The sequence below is a fragment of the Podarcis filfolensis genome (genome assembly GCF_964270895.1).
Source record: "Podarcis filfolensis genome assembly, chromosome: 1".
Taxonomy (NCBI): Eukaryota; Metazoa; Chordata; class Lepidosauria; order Squamata; family Lacertidae; genus Podarcis; species Podarcis filfolensis.
In genome coordinates, this window is record NC_139604.1 from 6,559,924 (window position 1) to 6,576,839 (window position 16,916).

The 16,916-nt window shown below is 41.6% G+C and overlaps 1 protein-coding gene across 1 annotated transcript; it reads left to right on the forward strand.

Annotated features, from left to right (window-relative positions):
- Positions 1-398: 398 nt before the first annotated feature.
- On the forward strand, positions 399-16,483 carry COPS8 (COP9 signalosome subunit 8). The gene is made up of 8 exons (XM_083573253.1): positions 399-592; positions 1,536-1,606; positions 7,094-7,142; positions 8,241-8,373; positions 10,395-10,502; positions 11,524-11,586; positions 13,879-13,920; positions 15,104-16,483. The coding sequence occupies exons 1-8, from the start codon at positions 503-505 to the stop codon at positions 15,181-15,183; spliced, it is 636 nt and encodes a 211-aa protein (XP_083429379.1). The 5' UTR covers positions 399-502; the 3' UTR covers positions 15,184-16,483.
- Positions 16,484-16,916: the final 433 nt, after the last annotated feature.

The window sequence follows — 16,916 nt, forward strand, 5'->3', positions numbered from 1 at the left end:
TAATTGAAAAAGGGTAAGAATTTGCTGATCCAAGTATGTAAATGGGAATACAAAAGGGGGGAGGTGTGAGGAGGTCAAGGATACAAGCATATGAATTTGAGGATATTGAGAAAAATGGATTTGTTTTACCTTTTTAACTTCTTTTTTAATTAGCTGTCTTTCGTGTATTTTTTGTGTTTTCTTTTTTATTGTTTATTTTTATCTATGGTTTCTTTTTTATTCTGTAAATTTTTACTTTTTTCTTTTGTAAAACTCTAATAAAAATTTATTTAAAGAAAAAAGGGACTACAGCTCCCGTCATCCCCAGGCGAGGAGAGCCGCCAGGGGGATGATGGGAATTGTAGGCTGCGAGAGGCTTCTCTACTTTCTCTAGCTCTGCGGCGTCTGACGTAAATTCTCTGCGCCGGAAGCGGAAGCGGAGGGAGAGCGGCGAGAGCGCCTGCCTGCGCGCCTTGGAGGACCCGTCCCACCGCCTGGGCTGGAGCCGGCGCCGGGCGCGAAGATGCCAGTGGCGGTGATGGCGGCGGCGGCGGCGAGCGGCGCCCTCGGCTACCGGAAGCTGCTGGAGCAGTGCGAGACGCAGGAGCTGGAGGTGTGTGGGGCGGGGGGGGGGGCGTTGCCTGAGGCGGTTTCCCCTCCCCCCCGGCCGGCCCGCCTCCCTCTCGGCCTCCCCCCGCCAGGCGCCTGGGGGGGCTCCTTTTCGAGGCCTCTCCCTGCGCGGGGGCCGGGGATTCCCAGGCTGAAGTTGCGCAGCCCAGACGCAGGAGAAGCTCCTCTTCGGGGGACGAAGCAGAGACATGAACTGGTTAAAACAGATACAGATAGGTAGCCGTGTTGGTCTGCCATAGTCAAAACAAAAAAAAAAATTGTTTTGAAGAAGTGTGCATGCACATATCTGAAGAAGTGTGCATGCACACGAAAGCTCATACCAAGAACTAACTTAGTTGGTCTTTAAGGTGCTACTGGAAGGAATTTTTTTTTTGAAATTTTTTTTTATTTTCAATGCAGAATCATAACAAAAATTACAAACATTGAATCCAAAATAATACTATACAAACAAAAATCCCCGGAACATATAGGAAAAAAAAAACAGAAAACGAAAGAAAAGGAAAAAAACAAAGGAAACAAGACTAAACTAAACAAAAACGAAAAAGCACACATCTACAGAAAAAAAACCATATCATTACGTACATAAACACAAATTGACTTCCTTTCTTTGTTCTAAGACCTCAAAAAATTTACTCTTACTGTGTTGTTGTGTCTAATTAGATTACTTCCACCTTGGTACTTTTTTTTTTTTTACACCATTTTTCTTTTCCTTTAACCCTGTAAAGCATCATTCATTACATACCAATGGAATGGAAGGAAAATTTTTTTTTGGGTTAAAAGAGAGGCAGCCGCTGGGATCAAGGGATTCAAACAGCCTCCCATGCAAACGGGGGGGGGGGGGTGGCAAAAGTAGATGCTGTTCTTCCTACGATGTAATCACTCAGTTGCCGTTAATTCTGTAAAGCGCTTTTATTTTTATTTTTTAGGCCCCTGGAGGAATAGCAACACCGCCTGTTTATGCGCAACTCCTAGCTTTGTACCTTTTGCATAATGACATGTAAGTAAAAATTATTTTCGACCTACCTCTTGAGAAGAAGTGTGTCTTTGAAAGCAGCGGCTGCTAGAGGGTCACTCTGGGCTTCACTTATTTATTTCATTCTTCAGTACTTTCATGTAGCAGGTGGAGATGGGTAATGCTTGTGAAATTGGAAGAGTTTACAGAGCAGGCGCACAAAAGGAGGCTTATTTGTTTTGCTTTGTTTCTCTCTCACGCACCCTTCCTCCCAAAGGAACACATGGCAACAGGCATCAGAACTGTTGAAACAATACAATTTAAAATTTAAAAAATACATATAAAGGCAGTCACATACATCGTAGATACTAATTCCAAGTTGGCCACTGTCGGTATCTTTCAGTCCTCAAATGCCTGGGTAAACAGAAAATTTTACTTGACATTCTTTATTGATACTGTTTTAAACAAGAGTGTGGCACAGCAATAGTGAAACACTTTGAAGTTCTCTTGTTTTCAGTGAGGGAATTGCACATGTTTTAACTTTTACCTTTAGAATCGGTGGGATTTTTTGGAAGGGTGATCATTTTGATCATAGCTATTTTGTCTGAGAGAGTAAAGTTGGTGTTGTTCCATCTCTTTGGGCCTTTGTTGATTTGTTACCACAAGGAGTTGTAGTTGTGGAGGTATAATTTGTTGAGGTTTCTGTTTATCTGTACCCCATGGTATCTGAGCTTGGTGCCACAAAGTTTTATCTTGGTGAAGTTGGCGAATTCTTTTTGTGTGTGAGGGGGCGTGTTGAAGCACGTAACTTCCAACTTTGCAAAATTTACCTGTAGGCTCGACCTCACTCACACGTGAAAACAAAGTTCACCACAGCCAATCACAAACAAGCAACCACACCCTAGCCAACCCCAACCTTTCTCACCACCAAAGGAACACAAGTGAATAGTAAAGAGAACCTGCACAAGCAACACTGACACAAAACCCCACACATACGTTAAGTAGAATAGAAACTTTGCCACCCAACTCCATCTGTAGAAAATGTACAGTGAAGGGGGAAAAATACAGTGGTACCTTAGGTTAAGAACTTAATTTGTTCTGGAGGTCCGTTCTTCACCTGAAACCGTCTTAACCTGAAGCACCACTTTAGCTAATGGGGCCTCCTGCTGCTGCTGCACCGCCAGAGCACGATTTCTGTTCTCATCCTGAAGCAAAGTTCTTAACCCGAGGTAATATTTCTGGGTTAGCAGAGTCTGTAACCTGAAGCGTCTGTAACCCGAGGTACCACTGTATTTGATCCCCTGCTAAATTTGCCCGTTTGCCCTCTGACAAAGAAATGACCAGTCCATAATTTTAATGGTAGGTTTATTGTAGCTGTGAGAGACAGAATAACAACAGGAAAACCCCAGAAACCCAGAAGACAAAAGTCAGAGATTGATGTGCATTATAATGAGTGAAATAAGTATTTGATCCCCTGTCGACCAGCCAGATGTCAGGCTACCTGGTATCTTCACTGTATGTAACGAGCAGAGATTAGAAGCACTTGGTGTAAGGGAGAGGTCTTACCTGTAATCCCAGCTTGTTACAGTACCTGTACAAAAGACACCTGTCGACAGAAGCAATCAGTCCAGCAGATTCCAAAGTAGCCACCATGACCAAGACCAAAGAGCTGTCCAAGGATGTCAGGGACAAGATTGTAGATCTGCACAAGGCTGGCCTGGGCCACAAGTCTATTGCCAAGCAGCTTGGTGAGAAAGTGAAAACAATTGGTGCAATAATTCGCAAATGGAAGAAACACAAAATAACTGTCAACCTCCCTCGGTCTGGGGCTCCATCCAAGATCTCATCTCGTGGAGTTGCAATGATCATGAGAATGGTGATGAAGCAGCCCAGAACTACATGGGGGGAACTTGTCAATGATCTCACGGCAGCTGGGACCATAGTCACCATGAAAACAGCTGCTAATACACTACGCCGTGAAGGACTGAGATCTTGCAGAGCCCTCAAGGTCCCCTTGCTCAAGACAGCAAATGTACAGGCCTGTCTGCAGTTTGCCAGTGTACATCTGAATGACCCAGAGGAGAAGTGGGTGAAAGTGTTGTGGTCTGATGAGATCAAAATCAAGCTCTTTGGCTTCAACTCAACTTGCCGTGTTTGGAGGAGGAAGAATGCTGCCTACAACATGGAAGGGGACATATTATACTTTGGGGGTGTTTTTCTGCTAAGGAGACAGGACACCTTCACCGCATCGAAGGGACGATGGACGGGACCATGTATTGTCAAATCTTGGGTGAGCACCTCCTTCCCCCAGCCAGGGCATTGAGGATGGGTATTCCAGCATGACAATGACCCAAAACACAGGGCCAAGGCAACAAAGGAGTGGCTCAAGAAGCAGCACATTAAGGTCCTGGAGTGGCCTAGCCAGTCTCCAGACCTTAATCCCATTGAAAACCTGTGGAGGGAGCTGAAGGTTCAAGTAGCTACATATCAGCCTTGAAATCTTACTGACTTGGAGGAGAGGATCTGCAAAGAGGAGTGGGACAAAATACCTCCTGAGATGTGTGCAAACCTGGTGGCCACCTACCAGAAACATCTGACCTCTGTAATTGCCAACAAGGGTTTTGCCACCAAGTACTAAGTCATCTTTTGCAAAGGGATCAAATACTTATTTCACTCATTATAATGCACATCAATCTCTGACTTTTGTCTTCTGGGCTTCTGGGGTTTTTCCTGTTGTTTTTCTGTCTCTCACAGCTACAATAAACTTACCATTAAAATTATGGACGGGTCATTTCTTTGTCAGAGGGCAAACGGGCAAATTTAGCAGGGGATCAAATACTTTCCCCCATCACTGTAAGTTGAAAAACGAGACATTTTACATACTTTTGTAAGCCAGGAAATCTTTAATAAAAATATGTTTATAAAAAAAAAAAAAGAATCAGTGGGATTTTAAAATACTGCACTTTTTAAATTGAATTTTGCAGATCCTTAATGGGCAAGATTGTTAAGTCCGATAGCAATATTTGTTTCTACAAAGCTAGCATGATTCACCCGGTACAGCTCACTTTACTAAATATCAGCTCAGGACAAATCAGTATGTGAACCGACTCACCCTTGCTTTTTGACCTTCATAGTTGTCAGTCACAATCCTTCAGAGGCAACAGAAGCAACACTTGGCAGGATTCCCTTGTCAATGTCTCAGCTCTAGACCTAGTTACCGCAAGCTTCCTTGCTCACATTCCCCAGCCCTCTAAATGTCTTCTGCTCCTTCCCATTGCACACAGCTGCATCTGTGTACTTTTGCCCACCTTCTGCTTTCTACAGATTCATGTCTCCTCCAGCTGTGCTCTGCCCACTGTCTGCATTTCAGGCCCCTGAGTACTTTGAACACTTCTTGAGACACCTTTTTTCTTGACAAACCTCTCTCTATCTTCTCTTCTGATCCAGCATACAGCCTTTCCTGATCTGAACCATTTTAGACCTTCTTCAGAGGCTCCTTTTCAATGAATTCTCTTTTTTTAAAAAAATGAATATTTATTAGATTTTCCAATTTTATATAAACACCAAAAAAAGAGAAAAAGAAAAATATTAAAAACAATTCAGTTTCAATAACAGTTTTTCAATCACATATTTCTTTGACTTCCTCATACCTCCCCTTCTTGTTCTCTAGTTCACCTTATTAATTCAGCAAATCCTAATCTCTTAACATTCCTTTTAAAATAAAACCTTATTTTCCATTCAGCTTTTTTAAAATTTAATAACATAAACCATTATAATCCCCATTATCTTTATCATAACAGCTAGAGACCACAAAAGTTCAATCCAGCATCTTTTCAGAGCTCATTAATTTTGTAGTATTTCTGTAAATAGTCCTTAAATTTCTTCCAATCTTCTTCTGCCGACTCTTCTCCCTGGTCGTGGATTCTGCCGGTCATTTCTGCCAGTCCCATACAGTCAATCAACTTCATCTGCCATTCTTCCAGAGTGGGTAGATCTTGAGTCTTCCAGTGCTTTGCTATAAGTATTCTTGCTGCCGTTGTAGCATACATAAAAAAAGTTCTGTCCTTCTTTGGCACCAAATGGCCGACTATGCCCAAGAGAAAAGCCTCTGGTTTTTTCAGGAAGGTATACTTAAGTATCTTTTTCATTTCATTATAAATCATTTCCCAGAAGGCCTTAATCTTTGGGCACGTCCACCATAGGTGAAAAAATGTACCTTCAACTTCCTTACATTTCCAGCATTTATTATCGGGCAAGTGATATATTTTTGTGAGCTTGACTGGGGTTATGTACCACCTGTATATCATTTTCATAATATTCTCTCTTAAGGCATTACATGCCGTGAATTTCATACCTGTGGTCCATAACTGTTCCCAATCAGCAAACATGATGTTATGTCCAAGATCTTGTGCCCATTTAATCATGGCTGACTTAACCGTTTCATCCTGTGTATTCCATTTCAGCAGCAAGTTATACATTTTTGACATGATTTTAGTTTTAGGTTCTAGCACTTCTGTTTCTAATTTAGATTTTTCCACCTGGAAGCCAATTTTCCTGTCCAAATTGTATGCCTCCCTCCTTTTCAATGAATTCTCACTTCAGTTTTCTACCTCCTTGCTCTTTCCTTTGGGCCTCATTCTCTACCTGTCCATCCTTCAGGTTCATCTGTGTCAGTCTCCTCCTTAACCCACCCTCTACCTTCAGCTTCCTTGTCTCTGGGTGTTACCACCCCTTCTCTTCGTTTCTTTGCTCTTTCCAGTCTTGGCCAGTCCCTGTGTGAGGTTATAATCCCAGCCAAACAGGCGACTTTCACGTTACAGTGGGCTACACATTGTTTTAACTACCTGAGCAACAGAACATTCTGTTTTACCACAGCTTAGCCTATGTACACACGTGTGGCTTACAGGAAGTATCAAGTGTGCAGAAGATGTGTTCCAAATCTTGTACAGTGGTACCTTGAGTTACAAACGCTTCAGGTTACAAACTCCGCTAACCTGGAAGAGTTACCTCGAGTTGAGAACTTTGCCCCAGGATGAGAAAAGAAATCGTGTGCCAGCGACGCAGCAAGAGGCCTAATAATAATAATTATTTATTTATACCCGCCCATCTGGCTGGGCTTCCCCAGCCACTCTGGGCGGCTAGCAAAAGCATGCCTCTAGTTAAGAACAGTTTCAGGTAAAGAATGGACCTCTGGAACTAATTAAGTACATAAACTGTACTTGATGTTAGAAGCCAAACTTTATATGCTAAAATGTTTGTTTTCTGTACATAGTATAGACTGCATGAGGACTAAACATGCCCATATGTGAACATGCTGCTAGATAAAAAAAGAAAGAAAATTTGTGAAATCTGTGTGTTTCCATTGTTTGAAATGTTATCTGTGGCTTATATAAAAGTGTTGCATTGTTCGGAATATGTTTCTTGCTTCTCTTTGAATTGTTGCCTCTCTTAAAAGTCTTCTAGTAGTAAGCACTTGTTTTTAGTTAATGTCATTTTATAAAATACTTTAAATTGACACTTTTATGTTATTAGGAACAATGCACGGTATTTGTGGAAAAGAATCCCTCCTGCAATTAAGTCTGTAAGTACTTTTCAATACTTTAAAGGACAGAATTGTCACGCATAACTTTAGGGTTGTGTTTCCAAAAGTGAAAGCTAAAAAGCAACACCTTTGCTGGTTGCTGAACAAATGTTCTATTGCTGCTGAGGTTGCGTTTTGCTATTGTTTAATAGATACTTGCTGTATTTTATAGATTTGTATTTTATCTCTAAGTTTGTACATCTCAGGTGCTCCATGCAGAGTATTTCATGTCTGAGTTCAGACTCATTTCTAGAGTACGTCATGGATTAGGTAGAAGAAGTTTCATTTTTCTTGCAAATGTGTTTTACCTCCCAGTCCCTCTTTTTCCACAGCAGCAGCTTACAACTATAGAGCACATGAGGAATTTTGCTTTTGCTTGGTAGGAATTGATGAGATACTAGATTCTAAGCATGCATTTAACACATGAAAATTCAGTGTGGCTGACAGAACTTGGGAGTGATGTTGAATGTTAACATCCTTAGGCTGGGCACTTCACAAAGAAATAACAATTGCAGTAGAACCATTTTACTTTAGAGCCAAACTCTTCACAAATTGCATACAAGTGGAATCACTTTAACTGATTGAGTGACCTAGAGAGTCTTGCATGTTGGGCTTTAATTAATTTTGGGAGGATAGTGCCAAGAGAGTTGGTGCAATACGTATTATCCCCCTCCCCCCTGATTTTCTGGAGTGGGAAGTTGAGAGGCCAGATGGAGGGCGCTGTGCTTCACTTGATGCTTAATGTGAGAAGTGAGAGGGCTGGGGAAGGAACTAGAGGAGGATTCAACTGAAGATACACAAAAAGCAGCAGCAGTCAAAAGCAAGCACAGAAGTAAGTGCTAGAGCAGATGGGAAGAAAAGAGGTTTTAAAATGCTGCTTCCTGCTCAGTGCTTGGTAGGGAAGAGTTTGTGACACAGCAACAGAGGCAACCTAATTCAGTTGCTAATAGGGGAACATGCTGATTTTTGGCTCTCATGGCCACCACAGCTGAGTTCTCGGTCACTCCAGTTTCCTTCGTTGTGGACTTCTTCCTTTCCCTCTTTTTCTGCTGATCAATGGCTTGTCTGTCTAAATAATTTTTCTTCCTTTCTTTGTAGGCAAACCCTGAACTTGGTGCAATTTGGTCAGTGGGGCAGAGAATCTGGCAAAGAGATTTCCCTGGAATTTATACAACAATTGGTGCACATCAGTGGTCTGAATCTATTCAGCCAATCATGGAAGCACTTAGAGGTACATCTTTCTAAAACCCTAGTCATTTTCACTTAGTGTGGAAAGTGTGTTCTTTCAAATGGTTGCTCGAAATCAGCACAAAATTTATAATGGCTGTTTTGTCCTGTTCCAATACAGATTCAAAAGCTTTGGCTGTTAGTGTATGCATAATCACTGTGAAAAAACAGAGTTTGCTTAAACTTTACAGCATTTCCTTAAAGATTTTGCTGGTTTGTTTCTCTTTTAATTTTCCTAGTTTGTTTCTCTTTTAATTTTAGTGCCTGGTGATTTGTCTCCGATACAAGTTTTGATGTAACACAGTACTTGGGGTTGGCTTTTGTATGGCCATGTGATAATTTATGATGAAGCAGTTTGACTTATTTTGGGAGTTTCAAAGGGGTGGGATTGATGCTATCTGTGGATGGAAGTCTGCCCATAGAGGAAGAGAGTTGGTTTTTACCAGTCCCCCTGCAACCCACATTGGCCCTGAAAAGCTCTTTCTGAGAACTGGGAGACGCCCCAGAACAGCATGGGAAGTGGCAGAGGGGAAGGAACAATGAGTGACAGTCGCCCCTCTCCCTTCTCCAGTGATGACCCATAAACAGAAGGAGGCCTGTCTGAATATAACTCAGAGTTTACAAAGCAAAACTTGAAGTTGTCAGAGGAGTTGGGTTTGTCTATACAGAAGATGCCTGAAGGCTGGAACTTGATGCATGTCTACCTAATTGAAGTTCCGCTGATCTCAGGATATTTTTTTCACAAGTAAAGGTGCTCAGGATCACCTGCTACTCTGCTTGTTGCCAAGTTCTTGGCAGGTTGTTTTGAAGTGAAGAATGGGAAAAACCCACTGCAGCTCAGGCAACATACATGTTTTGATTGCCTTGTTTCGTTTTGTTGTGTTGTGGCCATATTTGGCAAATTCTTACTTGTATTGTATGATGATCCGTAAATTAAGGTAGCACAACTTGTTTGTATTCCCATTGAAGCCTCAGAGTGGTATCAAAGTCAAACTCTTGATAGAGGGTTGTACTTGATAAAATCTTACTCATAGTAGTCCCATTTAAATCAGTGGACTTACATTAGTCGTAAGGATGCCATAGGTAGATATAACCCAGAGGGCTGGGCAGTATCTGGTTTTCAGCATCATAATATATCACAAGCTAGACATCATGATATATCACGATGTCTGAAATAAGGCTGGAGCTATCGAGAGGCATTGGCTGGTTTCACAGTCTTTCCTGCGTTGTGATTTTTGATGGCGCCTGCTCTTGTGATTCTCTGCCGCCTGCAGGAGGCAGGGGAGAACTGAGCCAGCAGAGTTAACAGGGGCTACAGGAGTCGAGAGAAGGATTGACTGACTTCATGATTTTTCCCACATTGTGATATTTGCATAGGGCACGCATACGCATACACACACACACAAAAATCATGATTTGCAATATATTGGCAGGTCAAAAATTATGAAATCCATATCATGATATGGACTTCAAACTGGTTTTGGACCCAGAGTCCTAAAATATTGAAAAGTGCAAAATGTTTTGGCTGAAGGCAGGTTTCTTCAGGGGCACTTAGTTTTCTTATCAGGACTACTTATCTCCAAGTTGAGTACTTAGCCAGCATATTTTAAAATGTTGCATTCTCACCAGTTTCCTATGTGCAACAGTTGTTTTGGGGTACAGTGGTGCCTCTGGTTACAAACTTCATTCGTTCGGGAGGTCCGTTCTTAACCTGAAACCATTCTTAACCTGGGGTACCACTTTAGCTAATGGGGCCTCCCACTGCAGCCATGCCGCTGGCACGCGATTTCTGTTCTCTTCCTGAGCTAAAGTTCTTAACCCAAGGTACTACTTCCGGGTTAGCGGAGTCTGTAACCCGAGGTGTTTGTAACCCAAGGTACCACTGTACATTGAAAATGCCTTTGTATAACCACTTTCCCACGGGGCTATGCTTTTGTCATACGCATTAAGCTCTTAAAACCCCACAATGTATTCATTACATAAACATCTGATTCTCAACATTCTTCCCAATTATCTCTCTAATAGATGCAACTAGGCGGCGAGCATTTGGACTGGTCTCTCAAGCATATACCTCAATAAGTGCAGATGACTTTGCAGCCTTTGTTGGGCTTCCTATAGAAGAAGCAGTGAAAGGTACGTGTGTGTGTGTGTATATGTGTATGTAAAAATGCTTTATTAAACTTGGTGTTTCACACCTTGGAGTAACCTTGTACCGGTCTACTACAGATAGGTTGTGGTTACCAGGTTTTGTTGAATGCCTTCACCTGCAGCCTAGAAAAGTGAAGAAAGGCTAATTGCCCAGTAGTAATAATGGAGCACCCTTAGTCTCATCTTGCATCTTCAGAGGTTGGCTGCTTTTGAGGAGCCTTTGAATAAAGGATGCTGGGGGTATGCATTGAAATTGCAGTTCAAGACTTATATCAGATTTCAACATACTTTACTGTTTCTTATGTAGAACCATTACGTAGAATATGCATTCCTTACACATAACAGACATTCTGATGAACAAATTCTAATACAAATGTGAGTTGCATATACCTCAGGGTATGGGAGGGAGGGAGGGTGTGTTTGTTTTCTTTTAACTAAATTTTTGAATGCATACTTAGAAAGTGTACTTATGAATTCACAGGATGCATAAGAGTTTGAAATTTAATTTTGCGCCATAGGAAGCTACCTTATACAGAGTCAGACCCCTGGTCCATTTCGCTCTGCATTGTCTGCACTGGCTGGCAGTAGCTCTCCACGGTTTCTATAAGGGAAACTTAACTTGAGTGACACAGAACAAAGAAGTGTCACAGTTGCCTTTATGTCATATGATGAAAGAGCTTCAAAATAAAAGTAAAATTTGTAGGTTTTCAAAGAGTGATGCCCAACTAAGTCACACGCAGAGTAGACCCATTGAAATTAATGAACTTTACTGTTTAAAATTACTGTTTAATGGCACCTGACTGCTGAACAGATATTATTCCCATTTTACTTTTGGCTTTCAAGTGGATTTTTATTTGCTCTCATTATGGCAAAAAACTATATGGGGGCATAGCAAAATAAGAATTCTTCTTGCACAGAAGATAAGGAATTTTTTTGGAACAGAATTTACCTTGTTGAAGGTTCTGTATGGCGTTGATGATTTTGCATCTCATTTTAATCGTTTTAGGTGTTCTTGATCAGGGATGGCAAGCAGATTCGTCCACTCGCATGGTTATGCCTAAAAAGCCAGGTAGGTGGAGCTCTTGATCCATTAAGACATTGTGTCTGGGTGGGTGGGTACATTTTTGCTGCTTGCCTTTCCTGTGAATGAATTTAAAAGGATAATTAACATTTGCATGCCAGGACTTAATTCAAAGTTAAAAAACAGCAAGGGGTATTCCTGAAACATAATGTCAGAAATATGACTTGGTGTGTTTCTCATGGGCACAGACAGCTTTAATTAAGCAAGCGGGTGTAAAGCTTTTAGGCAAAGGAAAACGGAATGTGCCTTAATTTCTCTCGGCTACCCTTGGCTTTGGAGACTCAGTTGAATATGTTTGTCAGTTTACTTTAACTTACATGTGTGATGCAAATAAAGTGTAGTGAAAACTTTTTGAAATTTCAACTAACTTGGGTGTTAGTTTGTAATTTGGTTGCTGAATCTAATGTAGAGGTCAGCAAACTTTTTCAGCAGGGGGCCCGTCCACTGTCCCTCAGACCTTGTGGGGGGCGGCGGACTAATTTTTTTGGGGGGGGGGGATGAACGAATTCCTATGCCCCACAAATAACCCAAAGATGCATTTTAAATAAAAGCACGCATTCTACTCATGTAAAAACATGCTGATTCCCGGACCATCCGCGGGCCGTATTTAGAAGGTGAATGGGCCGGATCCGGCCCCCGGGCCTTAGTTTGCCTACCCATGTTCTAATGTTCTTCAATAATGGAATAAAGAACAAGCAGGGCATGTTGTGAGGTTTGATCAGTTGCTAAATACTGTGCGTACTCCAAGCCAACTAAAATTTCTCTAAGGTTTGTTTGCTGTCTCTTTAACTAGTTCTTAACCTTTATAATACATACTTAACTCAGTTTGGGTTTTTTTATTGGTGAATAGTTCTTCGGGATATGGGAGTAATCTTACAGAACTGCTCTTTTTAAAGTTTTAGTGTCTTTTAACAGCAGCAGGAGTTCCTTGAGGTGAATTCCCCACAGAACAAAGGAACCTACAACACTTTTATATGGCAGAGATGGAGCATAGCTGTAGAACAGTTAATAATTACAGTGTTCTTTTCAGCCAGTGTTGGCTCCTGTAGTGATACTTGCATCACACAAAATCTTAAGCAAGTTTGTAACAAAAATTAATTAACAGCAAATAAGCCAGTCCTCCAACACTCACAGGCTTGGGTTTACAATCTCTCTCTTACAAATAGAAGAGTTGGCTACCCAAAAAAGATTCCTGCATTACCTCTCATTCCATTCCAGAGCATCTCTCAACCCTCAGGAAGTGAATGTTATTTTTGGGGGAAATCTGTTAAAATTTCTCATTTCCTGTGAATGTAGCTCCATTTACTAGTTCTCTGGGTGCGGCCCACAGAGAATTTTGAGGAGCAGCAGTAATACAACTTCGTAGCCCTCACAATATGCCTAGTGCCCCCCTTCTCCAGGCCAAGAGAGAATGGGCTCCTTGTGGAAGACAGCAGTGGGAAGTCGAGGGCCCTCCATGTTCCAAGTCCTCACCCCAGACTTCCTGGTGTTCAAGCCTCTGCTGTTACTCGCCCAGGGCCACACAGGCACAGACATACCAGAAATAGGCTGCCAGGCAGAGCTGGTGTTTTGGGTCCCACAGGGTGACACCTCGGCTCACCTGGGCTAGGATAGTCCCAGCTCTGTATGGTGATTTATTAAATGACAACAAGAGTGCTTTGAAAATAATGTAAAGAGCAGAATTATTGGATATAATATTCAAATATATATTAGTAACGTAGCTCTTTGTTCCAAAGGAGTGTAAGTTTGTTAATTTCTTTTTAAAATCATTGCCATTTTTAAAAACAAAGGAGTATAGATGAATCACTGTTTTTGTATCTTGAAAGTAGAAGAGAGACGGAGTGAGCGACTGAGAACAGAATAAATGTCCATTTCTTAGCACCAGCAGCATTTTCATAGTCCTAGACATCATTTCTGACCATCACTTAATTACTGTTGTAAATGCCTCAATGACCCAGTGCTTGGGGTTTTTCCAAACTGCAGAACACCTTAATTTGATTTTTAGTATCTTCCAGTCATGCTAGGTGTGACACATGCCATACTTGAGTTCAGGGTAAACTCTGCTTCAACTGATAAAGTCAGTTACTGAGAAGTTTGAAAGGATTCACGGAATGCAGTGCTTTTAGGCAAAGCAAGTAAAATCTCGGTAGTAAGTAAGCAACTTAGTAATGGATAGCTCTATAAAAGATTTCACAGTAAAATTAGGTACATCTAGAAACTCATTCTTGGTGCAGTGGTCCTTGAACAATTTATGAATGTCATTTTGTATCTCTGTTTCAGGTCCCCAAGAGCCTTCATTCAACAGATTTCACCCATTATCAGGTATGTGTTCATTCATGAGTTATGTCTAGAGGGTGGTAGTCTGCCATGGCAAAAACAGCACAGTTTAAAGGTATGGGTTGGATCCAGCATTGTTTCTATCCAGAGTTGGCCCATGGAAATTACTGGGCACAGCTCATTTAGGTCTGTTAATTTTAATGGGTCTACTCAGATTGCATCCAGCTAAATTATACTCAAACAAATTTATTATGGCATATTCTTTCAGATGCAGGAAGTATAATCCTATATTGGCAAGCATGTATGCATTTAATCGTAAGACAAGTATAGGAAAGTGAGGCTGGGAAATGAAATGCAAAAGCAGGGCCGATCATCGCAGTAGCCAGTTAACAAGGTATTGTTGTCGATAACACAAAGTTGTGTGTTCACCAACACTGCCTTGTTGATGACTGTAGTTTATTTTGCTTTTAGGTAATCATCACTGTTTGTCCTTAGATTTCAATTCTCTCTGAGCTCACTCCTCTCTGCCTGCCTTATAGTCATATGTATGTTTGCTTGCTGATGAAGTGGACCGTGGTCCACAAAAACATATGCCATAATAAATGTGTTTGGGTGGCCTTCTCCTTCCTCATCTGGGCAGTGCAAGGACTGCCGCAAGCACAACAGCACTTTCCCCCCACTCATCCCTTGACCTCCCCAGATCTGCTGCAGATGGCTGGGTGAACTTCTCAAACAGATTTGGGGGGGGGGGTGGGAGAGGGAGAGGGCATTCCATTGCAGGAGCAAGAAATCCTTTTCGCTGGCAGAACTAGTTACTTAGTGCTATGTTGAATACAACTGTTAGTCTTCAAGGCACCACACAAGTTGGTTTTATATCTACGCCATCTAATTTATGTACTAGTACTGTTTCAGAACCTATGTAAAATCATGTAAGACTTGGGCACAAGAATAGAACCTGAACTTGGGCCTTGATTTCCATGTGGGAGTGAATCCCCCAACAGGGCAAGAAAGAGATCCTTTTCCTCTCTCCAGATGACCCTTTACTGGGGCACATAGCCTCTGCCTTCAAGAGGAGACCCATTGCACTTGGCAATTCAAAAGCAGTGCCTCCTAACTGAATATGGATCAGACCTCAGATGTGACTTCTCTGTGCTTTTCAGTGGCAGGGAGCTATTACTCAGTTTCCCGTTTCTTCTAATTTTCATCCCATTTTGTGCCTTATTTTCAGAACCTGCTTCAGTCCCACCAATTCCTAATGAACAGCAGTTGGCTCGGTTAACTGACTATGTGGCTTTCCTGGAAAACTGATAACTCCAGTCACTCATCCATTGCATCCTGTGTACTTCTAGACCTTTCAACATTATGTTTGTCCTGTTGAATGTTGCAATATATGCACTATTATGGAATATGCTGGTAAAACATAGTTTTGCATTTCATCTTTGTGTGTGTTTTGCTGGAGCAAGGGTTTAATTCACTTGATTCCCCCTGATTATCAACCAGCTGCACAGCAGTATTATATATTCAGTTTTAAACTCTTGTGCTTTATTGTGAGGAAGGCAGCTCCTCTCCAACGCTGATGTCTTGTAAATGCAGCAGTGGAGAAAAGTGTCATCCGTTGCCATGGGTGGAACAGAAACTGAACTCTGAAAGGACATGGAAGGATTGTACCCAGATCAGGGAACAAGGTGTAAGTCTGAGGGGGTCAGTCTTTGCAGAGTCTTCCCATAGAAAGTGGAGTGTGATACTACACGCTAAAGATGACACTCTTGTTCCTTTATAATGAGGATCTGAAGTTGCTTTTTCTGTTTTTAATTACCTGAAGTCTCCTTACTCGAGGCGGTTTTTGACTGCTGTATGCAATGTGTCCTTTTCTCTTTAAAAGGAAACTAAGTGACCATTTTAAAAGCATATTTGAGCACCCATTATGTCTTCTGGGGGAAGATGGAAAAATATTGGGGTGTAGTTTTCAGAGAGCTTCATCTGACTTCAGTTAGCTAGATGTTAGTCTCATTGGTGTTTAGGTTCTTTCAGACATATGTGGCTTGTATTTAAGCCAGCAATTCGATTGACAGCCTTTCTCGCAATTCTGGAGCATGTTTGCCATCACTGAAAAAATAGTTCTGTGGTTGATGTAAATGGATGAAATTATGCTGCAACTTTGGATGAACATTTCTGAATTGGAATCCTGATCGTATTGATTGCCATCTTCGGTACTGCCTGGAAGGAAGCAGCTTGCTCTTGCCATGCCCTTGTCTGTAATGCTTCCATTTAAAATGCAGCCCTCCTCTAGAGTCTCATTCTTTTTTCTCTTTTCATTTGTTCCCCTCTTCAGGTGTTGGTCACCATCATTTCATAGCTTGTCTCTGAAATGGGTCGTGTCTGTCCTTTTGTTCTCCCAATGCACTATTACTGTACATTCTGACAGTGTTTTGGATGTTTTTGGGTGCAAGAAGGTCCCAGTATGTACACAGTTACTTTAAGAGCCTCTTTGTGAGTGTAACCATTGATCTCAAACTATTATTTATTGCGGGGAGGGGGGAGCCTCAGCTCTTGAAATTGTTGGAAGTTAATTTTGGTAATATTAAAGTGTGCTTACATCAGACCAGAATCTTACTCTCTAAGGTTTTCTTCTAGCGATGCCTTTAGTATTAACATTATTTCAGCACTTAGATCAACATTATCTAGCAGCAGTAGTCCTCCATTCTAGGACATAGATCTTGTGCAGAATGTAGATTAAATAGTTCCTTCTCAGTGGACTTCACAGTGAGAGCCACATCATGTTTTCTCAGATGTACTGTCAAGTAAATTTGTTCAGGAATGCAGTGCAAGTGTTGCGCGATGGAGGAGCAGGGTGGGGAATGCAGCAGAGAGGGTTTCTGGAGGACTAGAGAATATGCTTTTGAGGAAGAATTTTAGGTGCTGAGAACTGGACAGGGAAAGGGGCTTGAAATCCTATGGAGCGGTGTGGAAAGAGCATGAAAGGCAGCTGAAAAGACAAAAAATGCGGAGCAAGTCAGTAAGTAGATGAACGTGTCAAGTAA